General features: G+C 56.0%; 1 protein-coding gene across 10 annotated transcripts; it reads right to left on the bottom strand.

Moving 5' to 3' along the window:
- Positions 1-1,887: 1,887 nt before the first annotated feature.
- Ppp1r26 (protein phosphatase 1 regulatory subunit 26) lies at positions 1,888-12,205 on the bottom strand. Of its 10 annotated transcripts, none has more exons than XM_045151192.1 (5): positions 12,080-12,205; positions 10,586-10,669; positions 10,189-10,309; positions 9,355-9,512; positions 1,888-7,409 (listed from the first exon to the last, which is right to left on the bottom strand). In XM_045151192.1, exon 5 carries the CDS (start codon positions 6,944-6,946, stop codon positions 3,371-3,373), a length of 3,576 nt encoding a protein of 1,191 aa, XP_045007127.1. In that variant the 5' UTR covers positions 6,947-7,409; positions 9,355-9,512; positions 10,189-10,309; positions 10,586-10,669; positions 12,080-12,205; the 3' UTR covers positions 1,888-3,370. The 10 variants fall into 10 exon arrangements, with proteins under 10 accessions (XP_045007127.1, XP_045007124.1, XP_045007122.1 ...); XM_045151189.1 differs by lacking the exon at positions 12,080-12,205 and adding an exon at positions 11,403-11,463; XM_045151187.1 differs by lacking the exon at positions 12,080-12,205 and adding an exon at positions 11,062-11,164.
- Positions 12,206-13,199: the final 994 nt, after the last annotated feature.

Genomic DNA, 13,199 nt, shown 5'->3' with positions numbered 1-13,199 from the left:
TCTACCTCTGTCTCCTGAGTGCTGGGATTAAAGGCGTGCACCACCACGCTCTGCCCCCCTCAGAATCTTATAGTCTGTGCACAGCACATAAGTTTTGAAGATCACTGAGCATCAGCCTGGTTGTGCGTTGCTTTTGGCCCGCACTACAATAGTCCATCCCGTCACTTCCCTGAGCGAGCAGGCACGTCATGGGCACAGAGCACTCAGACTGCTGGATTTCCCTTTGCAAGTCCAGCTCCAGACAGGACGACTTGCTGGCTCCTCGTTTGCATCTGAGGCATGAAAGGTGACTTCTTCCAGGCAGGCCAAAGGACTACACGGCAGCACAAAGACGTGTCTTTGCCTAGTCTTTACACGACATGAAAGGGATCCTGGTCCTGGGGAGGACATGGTGCTAGGTTTTCCTCACAGACTTGCAAAAGGTGACTAGGGGCAGGAGGGACCCTGTGATAAAACTGCTTCCCTCTCCTGTCCGTAGCCAGTGGAGGCACCACAAGGAAACCCTTAACAACTCCTATGGGTGCTCCATTCCTCACAGGGAACTCTGCCAGCCAGGTGCAGGGCAACCACTGACTTAGGCCTCCGTCCTGGAAAGCAGGGCCCAGGATGTGAGGTACCAAAAAGAAAGCTTCTGGACCATGTGTTAAGATGGCCAACTCCAGGAATGGGCACATGGATGCAGTTGGGGTCATGTGAAAACTCAATGCCAACGCAGGGTGTGGTGGCCCATGCCTTAAATCCCAGTGCTTTGGAGGCAGAGGTAGGAGGATCACTGTTGAGTTCGAGGCCACCCCGAGGCTACATAATGAATTCCAGGTCAGCCTGAGCTAGAGCAAGACCCTGACTTGGAAATCCAAACTAAACCAAACCAACCAACCAACCAACCAACCAAACAAAAAACAAAAAACAAAACAAAACAAAACAACAAAAATAACCTCAATGCTCTCAGAGGGGTACCAAGTTTCTGCTGAGGGCAGAGAAAGAGAGAGAGAGGTAGTCTCAGGATAGTTCTGGATATCTTGAGAGAACAGAAACCTGGGAGGCCCTCGGCTCCCAAGTTAAGAAGCCCCAGTCACCTGTGGAATTCCCATCAGGAGAGCCACTGGCATTCAAGCAAGTCACTGCCTCAGGGTGGTGATGAAGTGCCACCACAGGCCTCTGTATAAAGAGTGACAGAATGTCGCTCCAGAGTGAACCATCAGGACACCCCAGTGACAACAAACTGAACAGGGCACTAGAATGCTCTAGGAGGAAAGCTTCCCAGAGTGCTCTTGGTAAGCAGATATCCCATGGAGGCTGTAAGTCAGTCTGCCACGTCTGTTAACAGAAAGAATGATGGGCCTGCATGTGCACACCTATAAGTATGGAACGCAGGTATGTGTGTGGAACATGCCCACCAGAGCCAACGGCACTGTCTACGGGTGCCACAACCCTTGGCCTGGGACGCTGTTTTTCCCAGGGGTGGGGATCACTTCAGCCTGCATGCTGCATGGAGATTCCAGGCAGACGACTTGGGAGGAAAGCCTCACTGGACCCTGGGTTTGAGGGACTGGAGAAGCAACCTCCCTGGTAAGGGGCTAGGGGATTGGGACAGGAAGGAGGGCTACTCAGTGTGACACGCTATTCAGGGTTATGGCTCCCTCCATTTGTAGAGGGAAGGTCACCCTGGCCAGGCCAGGTTTGGCTCACAGATTCTTCTTCTTCTTCTTTTTTTCCCGAGGTATTGTCTCACTCTGGGCCAGACTGACCTGGAATTCACTCTGTAGTCTCAGGGTGGCCGCGAACTCACGGCGATCCTCCTACCCCTGCCTCCTGAGTGCTGGGCTTAAAGGCCTGTGTCACCACGCCCGGCTTGGCTCACAGATTCTAAGAACCAACTACATAAACTCGTTTGCGGGTAGTGCTTGATTTACTCGTTAAAAATCCCCAACAGCTCTTACATATAAAACAAGATGGATTTTTGTTTCCAAGGGTTAAAAGCACTCTTTAAAAAATTAAAGTTGGAGTACGGATGACACAGAGCTGCTTCTCCAGAACGGCAGCACTCGGGTGAACGAATATGCGCGCAGACGCTGTTACACTGGCGCCAGGACCACTCAGGCCAGTCACAGGACCCTGGGGTCTGTGTCCCAGCTCTGACACAACACTCATCAAAGGGGGGGGGGCAGCGTGTGTTTGTGCACAGAAGTGACTGTTAAGACTCAGGCGCACGTGGTAGGAAGCTCACTTCCACATTAGAATACCAACAGAATTCAGCCACCAAAACAGACCCTGAGTCACAGCTTAACAAGGACACTGACTTGCAAAACTCAGGGTGACAAGCAGACAATCTCACAATGCAGATGTTATGATTCTTAGGGCTCAGCATGGCTTCTGTCCGAACAGGAGCCGTGGCGCCAAGGTAGCATCACTTGGCCAAACCCCTGGGGCCAGTGCTTGCAGCCTGGGCTCAGTCCTAGCCAGGCCCTTCTCCTTCTTCTCAGCGAGGCAAAGGCTGCAGAAAGCCAAGAGGAGTGCTGGCATTGTTGGTTACACCCAACTGGGTTCTGGGTCTTTCAGAGCAGGTATAGGGCAGGCTCATTCCCAGTATCTCCATGGCTGGGCTTCTCCATCACAGATGGCCAAGGTGTTTGTGGGACTAAGCTACCTCACGGTGACACTACTCACTTGTGCACACAGTAAGAACAGGACAGTCAAAACGTACACACGGTTACCTCTTCGAGCCAGGACTGAAAACCAAAGTGAATGGCTCTCACACGGAAGGAGGCTGATTTAGGTGCTAGAGCCCTCCAGTGACTCGACGAGATTGGACACTGGATGATCCAGGCTCTGCTGAGCCGCAGAGCTAGCGGCAGGGGTTCCGCAGGCGACAGGGGATGATTGGTCAGCTGCTCGCTGGCCGTTGTGCTTTGGAGTGTTTTGAAGGCTGGGACTGCAGCCATCAGAGGTCAGGCACTGGGTCCTTTATAAAAAGTACTGTCCCAGAGGTGTCCTGACACACCTCTGCCATTTAGTGCTTCTGAGGTGGGCCGCTGTCACCGTCCCCAGGCCTGAACATCTCTGCACCGGCAAGAGGCCAAAGGTACTGGCCTCAGACTTTGACCCTTAAGGGGACGGTGAGAACCAAGTTTTCTAATCTACCACACGCACGCGGATCACAGAAAGCTGCAGTTAGGAATGCCCTGCAAAATTGACGTTTCCCAAAAATATTTCTTACAGCACTTTAAATAATTTACAAAAAGCTACAAAACTGTATTGACTAGGACACATCTGTTAAATAAAAATGTCACTTGAGGTCAGTGTACCTATTATACAAGGCTCTGTGGAAGGGACCCTCCATACCAACATGGCGAGAAGCCAGGACGCTGGGTCACAGCTTGAGGACTCTGCCCTTCTTTGCGCTGCTGCCTCCCTCCTCTACGGAGGCGTCACTGAATTCACTGGCGTCACTGCCCAGTGCTTCCCGGTCCTGGTTGTCCCTGTCAGCCCTGTGTCCATACCTCAGGTCTAGGATGCTGTCCTCGGAGCCCGAGTTCCGCCTGTCACGTACACTGACGCTGCACTGAGCCTTCCCGGTCGGCCAGTGGCCACTGTCCTTCTTCACGAGCAGATGTGGGTTTCCAAACACAGGGCCTCGGCCGGGCTGGCTCTCCCTGAAGGCGGAGAAGGCGGGGCCCTGCAGAGGGAGGCTCAGATGGGGACTGAAGAGGCTGGACTGTTTGCTCCCCCAGGAGAAGCTTTTCCCAAAGTGGAAGAGCTGGGTGGAGAGCAGGGGAGAGAAGCCCGAGGAGGGAAGGTTCTTCCTGGGGCTCGAGGTGAGGCTGGGTGGGCCCCTGGCCTGTGAAGTGGTACCTTTCTCTTTCTCACCCCCAAAGACGCCTGTCCATGCTGTGCCTTGACTTGAGTTCAGGGCCCACGGGTTGGGCAGCCTGCTCTGGTGGGTGAAGTCGTTCCAGGGGAGGGTGAGGTTTGCCTGAGGCCCCGGGCTGGGGGTCAGCAAGCTCTGGTTGCCGTAGTTCACGTGAAAGGTCCCCCTGGCGCTCCCAGCTTCGGTGGTGCCCGCTTTAGAACCTCTGGGCAGCTGGGTGAAAGCACTTTCCGCCACGCTGGGCTCAGCACCTTGTAGACTCTGGTCTTTGTGAGCGCAGACATTTCTCCTGCATGCCGGAGGTCCTTTGGCAGAGCTGCCGCCGCTGGCACCCCTGGGCAGCGATGGCTCACACCTGCCTGGAGCGGCAGGGAGGCGAGGAGTCTGCTCGGAGCGAGGGGTACTCTTCCCAGTATGGCTCAAGAAGCTGGCCACCTGAGCCCTAACTCTCTCTGAGCCTCTTCCTCCTTCAGCCAGCTGGGGGGCTGCCCTGGCCCTCTGGCTTCGCGTGCACACACCGGGCTGTGGTCCCGGAGTTGGCTCTTTCCTGCAGGGCGCCTCTGGCCTGGCAGGGCCGCCCAGTTGGAGAGGGGCAGGGCTCTCTCCTCGAGGTTCTGAACCGCGCACAGACTCCTTGGCTTTTTCTGCCAAAAACCTCCTGATTTCCAGTTCAATGCTGTCATCGCTGTCCACAGAGCTGTCCTCGGACACGGGCTGGGGGGCCAACGCAGGACATTCACTGCCTCCCTGGTCCCTCAAGAGAAGAGTTGCTCCTGGGCTTCTACTCCTGGGCAGGAAGGTCAGGGGCGCATCCTCTCCTCCCGCACCACCTGGCTTCGTTTTCTCTGCCACATTGCTGAAGACGTGGCCTCTCCCTGGGCCATCCCTGCTGTCCCTTCTGCACTTGGACAAACAGCTCCGCAGCACCTGCGGGCCACCATGGTCTTTCCAGTCTCCTGCGAGGCTGCCTGGTTTCTCGCCGAACCGCATCTCTGTGGTGCCGAACCTGACCTTCTTCTTGCACGTAGCCCTGGGGTCCCGGCACCTCTTCTTGAGCTTCCTCTTGGATCTTAGCAAGTCCTTGATGGCCGTGTCAAGGTCCTCGTCGCTGTCCAGTGAGCTGCTCTTGTCCTCAGAGCTCTCTTTCTCACCAGCACCTCTCCCTTCACTGGCCCTCGTATGACTCCCATGGCCTTGAGACACTTGTCCGTCACTAAGCCCAACTGTGTTGAGAGGCAAAAGCTGTCTTCTGGCCTCACTCTCCCCTCCTGGGGCCTCGCTGGGTTTGGCCTGGCCGGGTGGATCTCTTCCATCGTGGCTCGGCTGGGCCTTGTGGTCAATGTCCTGGGCTCTTTCTCTCACACCTCTTGTTTTCTTGGGCATGGCAGTGCTGCCTCTACCTCTTCGCTTCCGCTTACAGCTCAGAGGCAGATCTGGTGTTTTGGAGAGAGGGGCCTTGAGGATGCCAGGCTGGCTATTGGGGCCGGGCGGGGACGCCGGGCCCTGGGAAGGCTGCGGACTCCCTACCTGTGCCTTGAGAGCCAGAAACGTCCTGATCTCCTGCTCTATGCTGTCATCGCTGTCGATGGCACTGCTGTCACCATCAGAGGGGGGAGCCACGCCCGGGGGAGAGAGAAGCGGGCTGGCAGAAGGAGGCCTGTCACTTCCTTCGGCGGGGGCCGGTAGGATGGTTTTAGAAATGTCCAGGATGGCTTCGGCACACATCAGCTCTGCAGAGGTGTCTGCTCGGCAGGTGGCTCGGTGAGCAGGCTCACTCCTGGCCGCTGCGTGCACCGGGGGTGCAGAGGCCTTGACATCCTTCTGGAGCTTGGAGGGCTGGTCAGGGTGGAGGCACCCTTGGGTGGAGTCCACAACCTTCAGGGCCACTGGCTTCTTCTTGTTTGGGGGTCTCCTGTGGACTTCGGGCAAGGCACTCTGTAGGGTGCTGCTGGGGCTGGTGGCAGGAGGGTCGGGCCCTCTCTCCTCTTGGAGCTGGGCTCTGGGTGGCACATCTCCGCCGGCCTCCTTCCTGGTTTTCTCCAGCTGGTACAGCTGGATGGCCTCCTCAATGCCATCGTCGCTACTGGAGTCAGACGCCGGCTGCACCAGGGCTGAGCTCCTGACGCGTGGGCTGCGCCTGGCGGCCGTGCTCCTCCTCGCCCCACCCCGGCTCTGCGTAGCCTCTGGCCTGGGGGCGGCTGGCCGTGTGCTGACCGGGTCCTTGGGCTGCCCGCTCATCTTCGCTAGCCTGGGAGGTTTGCGGAAGACGAATTCCTTACAGGTACCCGTTGGAGCAGGCTGAGGTGCTGCCCGGGCTGGGGGCTCTCTGTTCACTTTCAGTCGGACCGAGCTTTGGTTCTGGTCTGACTTTTTCTCCAGAGACTCTTCACCTTTGGGGGGCTCATGCTGTCTCTTCTCACTCAGAAACTGCTCTATTTCTGCCCGGATGCTCTGTTCGAAGGAGTCCTCACTGCTCACGCTCACAGGAGAAGTAGAACCCTGGCCCGCACTGGCTCCCACAGAATCACCAGGGACACTGCCTGAGCTAAGGGCAAGTTTTGGGGGACCCAAGGTGAGTATGGTGCTGCTGTGGGCAGGCTCTGTGGGGATAGGGGCTCCTTGAGACAAAGGCCCGGAAGCGACCCCCCTGGCCCTCAGATACTCTTGGATGGCTTCCTCGATGTCCCGGTCCACGGAGTCATCGCTGTCAGAATCCGGCTCCGAGGAACCGAGGCTGGCAACTTGGTCCTTCCCCAGGAGGTCGCAGTGGGCAGGCAGGCCGCAGGCGGGGAAGGCAGGCTGCTCCCTGCGCGCCGCGGGGCTGGCGGCTGGTCTGGTGCCCCGGCACCTCTCCGCACGCTGGCCTCTCTGCACCGGGCGCTCATTGCTCATGCCCAGCACAGCCTTGTCCCGCTGCAGCGTGCTGATGATCATCTGCACTCTGGCACTCACTGAGGCCCTGGCCACGTCCTCTTTGGACTCTGAGAAGCAGTCAGGAAGGTGGAAGCTTCTGGGCTGGCCAAAGGCCTCCCATCTGGACTGGAGGGCCACCACTGGCGGGGCATTCATGAGGAACATTCTAGCAGGTAGGCAGGGCACTGCTTGGCTCGGCTTGTCTCTCAGCCAGTCTCACATCCTGGGAGGAGAGAAGGGACAGTGGCGGATATGGTGAAGGTGCTTGTCACGTCAGTGAATGCCGCAGGCAGCCACCACGAACAGCACGCCCGGGCTACAATCCAGTGTCCAGTTGGCTGGGGTGTCCTGGGGCAGCTTACGCCAGCTTCCTGGGTCCTGTTTATGCCAGCCGTACGAGGAGGATTTTCTTCTACCTTCTGGGTGGAGTCAGTGAGAGTCTGCCTGCCAATTCCAGCCGCCCCTATCGCTTGCCTCAGCGCTCGCATCTTCTCTGTAAGGGGACAACGGAAGTCATTTACCTCCGAGGAGTTGTCCAGGCCAGCCACAGCGGCACTCAGTAAGTGCTTCTCTCTTTGTCAGAACAAGCGTCAAGATGGATTTCCTTCCAGACATGACCAACATGCTCCTGAAACAAAGTTGTACGATGTGAGTGACTCAAAAAGCATTTCCCTAAGTATCTTGCATGCCATTGCTGTTCTTTCTTTTTTTAAAAAAGTATTTTTTATTTGGAAGCAGAAGGGGAGAGAGGAAGAGAGGTAGGGAATGGGTGCACCAGGGCCTCTTGCTACTGCAAATGAACTTCAGATGCATGTGCCATTTTGTGCATCTGGCTTTATGTGGGTACTGGGGAATCAAAGCCTTTCAAATCAGGCTTTGTAAGCAACTACCTTTAACTGCTGAGGCATCTCTTCAGCTCTCTTAAAAAAGTTTTTTTTTGTTTGTATGTATGTTTGTGTGTGTATGCATGTACACCAGTCTTTTGCCACTGCAAATAAAGGTCAGATGCTTACACCACTTTTTAAAAAAATTATTTATTTATTATAAAGGAAGGGAGAGGGAGAGAGAATATGAACAGGTGCTGCCAGGGCCTCTAGCCACTGCAAATGAACTCCAGAGGCATGCACCATCATGAGCACCTGGATTTCATTGGTATTGGGAAATCTAACTGGGCCCTTAGGCTTTGCAGGCAAGTGCCTTAACCACTCAGTCATCTCTCCAGCCCTGCACCATTTTTTTTTTCATCCGGCTTTATGTGGGTGCTGGGGAATTGAACCTGGGCTGGCAGGCTTTGTAAGCAAGTACCTTTGAGCACTGAGCTCTCTCTCTAGGAGCTTTTCTTTCTTCCTTTCTTTCCTGTTTTCTTTTCTTTTCTTTTTGAGGTGGGTTTCACTCTAGCCAAGCTGACCTGGAATTCACTATGTAGTCTCAGGGTGGCCTCGAGCTCATGGCGATCCTCCTACATCTGCCTCCCGAGTGCTGGGATTAAAAGCATACGCCACCACGTCCCACCCCTTTCTTTCTTCTTTTGAGGCAGGGTCTTACTCTAGCCTAGGTTGACCTGGAACTCACTCTAACCCAAGCTGGCCTTGAGCTCATAGTGATCCTCCTACCTCAGCCTCCCTATCCTCCCACTTCAGCCTCCCGAGTGCTGGGATGTGCTACCACACCCAGCTTTCAAGTCACTTTTACTGCATGAAAACGTCAGATGTGGACCTGTCAGATTGTTTTCATGCCCCTAATCAACACAGAAACGTCCCAAGCACAACTACTAGTCACACACTGGGGAAGGTCTAGATTTAGTGGCTGGAGTGTAGCGTGTGGACATCAGATCATGGGCTCGTCAGGAAGGCAAACAATGGTTAAACAGCTGGAAAAGCAGCGTGAACACAGGCCTGGGGGTTAGCGCGGGGTTTCTGCATCTCAGTTGCGCTGGCCTCTGAAGACAGGTTCACTGAATGCAGAAGGCTGACTGTACAGCTCCTAATTAGTTATTTTCTTTTTTTAAAATTTTTATTAGCATTTTCCATGATTATAAAAACAAATCCCATGGCAATTCCCTCCCTCCCCCCTTTATTTTCTTTTTCGGGTTTTCAAGGTAGGGTTTCACTCTATCCCAGGCTGACCTGGAATTCACTATGGAGTCTCAGGGTGGCCTCGAACTCATGGCGATCCTCCTACCTCTGCCTCCCGAGTGCTGGGATTAAAGGCGTGTGCCACCACGGCCCTCATGCCTCCCCAAGATTGGAGTACAGTGGGCTCAGAGGTTAGAGTGCCCACCAGCTGACAGAGGAGTGAGCTCGTCTTCGGATGGCATACTGCTCCCGTGTCTAACCGTGGCAGCTGGTGGGACCCAGCCTGTGTTTGCTTTGCTTTCCATCCTGTGTCCTCTCCGCCAGCTGTTTAACCAGGGCCTGCTTTCCTGACAGCAAACGAGCTGCTGTTTACATAAGACAGACACTCCCTTCCCAGAGAGGTGCAGCTGGGCCACCTATACCCGGACCCACCCAAGTGTGACCGGCAATTCCCACAGGCTGCCACACATTCAGAAGCAGCAACTCATTACATATTACCAATTTGTGCTCCAAGAGTGAAACAAAATTGCAAGAATCCCTTGCAATTGAAATTCTCTTCAAGTTCAGGCGGATGTCCTAAGGCTTTTGGATGTGGTCTTCACTGCTCTATTCATTCCGGACAGCATCCTCCACCAGCTTGTCAAATTGGCTTCTGACTATCAGAATTAAAGGGATTTGGAGACAGCTAATTCAGAGATCAAGTGACCACTTATAAGTATGTTGATCATTAACTTAAGGGCTCAACATGAAATTCTAGAAAGTTTGTCCTGAGGCCAAACACATTATAATTGCAGCTAATGTACCAACACTCCTGGGTGAAGGCAGCAGGGAAGGGAGCGTCTGATTGAGCAAGCTACCCTATTTCACATTTGGCACCCACCACAGCCCTCCTCCCCTATAACAGTATCTTCCTGATACCCCCACAAGCACAGGGCACTTGGGACCATCAGGAAGATGGGCTCTTTCACTGGTTAGAGGCCCTGTACCCTCCTTGCTATGGGCATTATTTAAACTGTCAGTGCAAAACCACAGAAATCACAAAACAGTTCCATAGCCTTGGGCTATGAGGACTCTAAGCCAAGAACATCAAACACTCGAGCAGGCAGGGTGGCACACACCGGTGATGCCAACTCTCCAAGAGGTGGAGGCAAAAGGACCAGGAATTCAAGGCTAACCTCAGCTATATAACGAGTTCAAGGCCAGCCTGGGATACTTGAGACCCTCTGTGAGGGAAGAAGAAGGAGGGAACATTAACCATTAACTCCTTAATAAACAGGCCACCTTTTACACGCCCGAAGTGCAGAGCTGGGAAAAGGCCTTATCTTCACTCACTTGTTTGCAGTTCGTAAGGGCCTGAAGCAGAGCTGGGCTCCTAGGGCAGTCTTCTGAGGTTTCCGCCTGACCATCGGGGTCTAAGTCAACCTTGAGAGCCAGCATTCTGGAGAAGCCTGAACTATATAACAAGAGAGAAATGGGAGCCCAAGCCAGGGCCTAGGGGGCAGCGCGGTGAAAGGGTGGGGGCTAGAGCTGGAATCAGGCTTCTTGGATGGCTGTGGGGGCAACCGACCCCTTCACAACAAAGTCAGTCTCACAGTTTAAAGCACAATACATTGCTCTGGGTTCCCACCCTCAGCTCCAGGCCTGACAACTAACAAGCCAGCCTGCCTTCCAGAAGCGTCCCAGTCCATTGCTCAAGTGACCGCCAACTGGGTTCAGCTGAGATTCTTACCTCGAAGTGGGGTAGAGGAAGGCGTCATCTGCACGCCATGGAGGAGCCCAGTCTGCGAGGGCTCCAGGAGCAGCCCCAGCCGACCTGAAGTGGGGGTGGGCTAGATTCAGTTCCTAGCAGCTGTAAGTGCTGACAAGACCGCACCCCCACCCCCCAACACAGCCAGACTGCTGTGTCTGCCATCCTTGTGCAGAGGGGAGGGAAGGAGAGACAGCCCCTCCCACCCCACGGCAGTCTTGGGGGAGTAGCTGTCTGTCCTCACCAGGCTAATGCCAACCCTTGGTGGTGGGGGGAGGTTACAGGCCGGGTCTCCCGCAAGTCTGTACCCCCCGAAATCATTTTCTGGGATCCGATCCCAGATCTGGGAGCTCAGCCACTCCCGGAAGCAGAGCCTGGTAGGGCCGAGGACGCAGCCCAGAAGGCCCGCCAGGCCTCGGCGGTTCCCCGGCATCGGCGGCCTCACCTGCCGCTCTCACCTGGGCAGGGCTGGCGCCCACCAGCTCTAGAGGAATGCGGGGCGCGGAGGGCGCAGGAGATGTCTCCGGGTGCCGTGACCCCCCCGCCCAGGGAAGGACCGACCAGTGCGCGCCCGCCGCGCCCCTTCCTCAGAACCCCGCGCCGCGGCCTGCACGGTGCGCCCGGCCCCTCCGCCCGGCGCCCGCGTCCCGGGAGGCGGCAGTCCGCTCCGGCAGGGCGGCGCGGGGTCCCGCGGAGGGCGCCCCGGTCCCGGCGCGCCGTGGGAAGCGCGAGGGGGGCGGGGCTCGGGGAAGGGGTCCCCCCCTCCCTCCCTCCCAGCCCATCCTCTCCCGCCACCTACCCGCGGGGCGGCGGCCGCGCTCCGGAAGCCGTGCCCGGTGGCTGGGCATCATGGGAATGGCACGGCCGAGTTCCGGGGGAGGCGCGCGGCCCGGCCGGACCCCCCGCCCGCGAGAGCGCGCCCACCTGCCGCCGTGCCCGGACACGCACGGGCGGCGGGGATCCGCGGGGCGCTGAGGCTGTCCGTGCCCGGGGTCGCAGGCTGCAGCCCGAGCAGCTCCGCACGGGGACCCGGGGACCCTCCTGGCGCGCTCCTCGCCGGGTCTCCAAGGCCCCCCGCGCCGAGTGCGCGCCGAGCGGACGGTGTCCGAGGTCGCGCGCTGGCAAGTTGGCCACGGCCTGGGGCGTGGCCGTGGGAGAGCGCGTGGGTGTCCGCCTGACTCGCCGGTACGGTCTCAAGCTGTGGGTTACTAGCAGCTTCAGCAGGTCGAGTGGTCCTGCGTGCAGGGCACCTACCCACGGTGGCTCTGCCCATCCTCGGGCTAGCAGAGGTGCGCTTTCCGCCCTGCTCGCGTTTGCACGGAACTCGGGTTGAGCCTGGCCTTTCCCGCAAGATGCAGCCGGGCTCTGCAGGCACTCAGGCCCCCAGCTGCCTTTGCCTTCGTTCTGCTGAATGCTACTGTATGTCTGTGTACAACACTTCCCTGCCCCCTCCCACACCTCTTAGCCTTCACTTACGTATAGAGACCCTGAGGCTGAGAAGGGATAAATCACTCAGGGTCATGCAACGAGCTCCAGTAACCGGCTCCAAGGCACGTCTGGTGGAACAGGTGGCTTCTGTCAGCGCAGTGGACTCCACAGTACAGTTCCCCCTTGACTCACCTGTTCACTCACCACGTGACTTTGGAAGTCTTGTTAGTTCTGTTTTGATTTGAGGCAGGGAGGCTGGTCGCATTTAACCCAGGCTGACCTCGAACTCACTCTGTAGCTCAGACTGGCTTTGAACCTGCCTGTGTGAGTGCTGGCATTAGAGGTGTGAGTCATCACAACTGGCTTTGGTTTTCATTTTTTTTTTTAAATGGTTGGGTGGAGGGTAGCTGGAGAGATGGCTCAGCAGTTAAAAGCGCTTGCTTGCAAAGCCTGACAGCCTGGATTCAGTTCCCCAGCACCCATGTAAAGCCAGATGCACAATGTGGGGCATATATCTATAGTTCATTTGCAACAGCAAGAGATCCTGGCACGCCCACTCATTATCTCTCCCTTTCTACTTACAAACAAATAAATAAAATATTTAAAAAATGGTTATAGGCACTGGCTTGCAAAGCCTAATGGCGTGTGTCCAATTCCCCAATACTTATGTAAAACCAGATGCACAAAGTGGCACATGTGCCTGGAGTTTGTTTGCAGGGGTAGAAGCTGGGGTGTACCAGTGTTCCCTCTCATTCTCTGTCTCTCTCTCCTCACAGATAAATGATTAAATAAAAATGGCTCCGGGGGGGGGATGGCTTAGTGGTTAAGGTGTTTGCCTGCAAAGCCAAAGGATCCTGGTTCGAGTCTCCAGGACCCACATAAGCCAGATGCACAAGGGGGTGTATGCATCTGGAGTTCGTTTGTAGTGCCCATTCTGGCGTGCCCATTCTCTCTTTCTTTCTCTCTGCCTCTTTCTCTCCCTCTGATAAATAAATAAAATAAAATATTTTAAAAAATGGTTCATGGGCTGGAGAGATGGCTTAGCGGTTAAGCGCTTGCCTGTGAAGCCTAAGGACCCCGGTTCGAGGCTCGGTTCCCCAGGTCCCACGTTAGCCAGATGTACAAGGGGGCACACGTGTCTGGAGTTCGTTTGCAGAGGCTGGAAGCC

This window comes from Jaculus jaculus, chromosome 1, assembly GCF_020740685.1.
Source record: "Jaculus jaculus isolate mJacJac1 chromosome 1, mJacJac1.mat.Y.cur, whole genome shotgun sequence".
Classification (NCBI taxonomy): domain Eukaryota; kingdom Metazoa; phylum Chordata; class Mammalia; order Rodentia; family Dipodidae; genus Jaculus; species Jaculus jaculus.
This window is presented reverse-complemented; position numbering and strand designations above follow the sequence as displayed.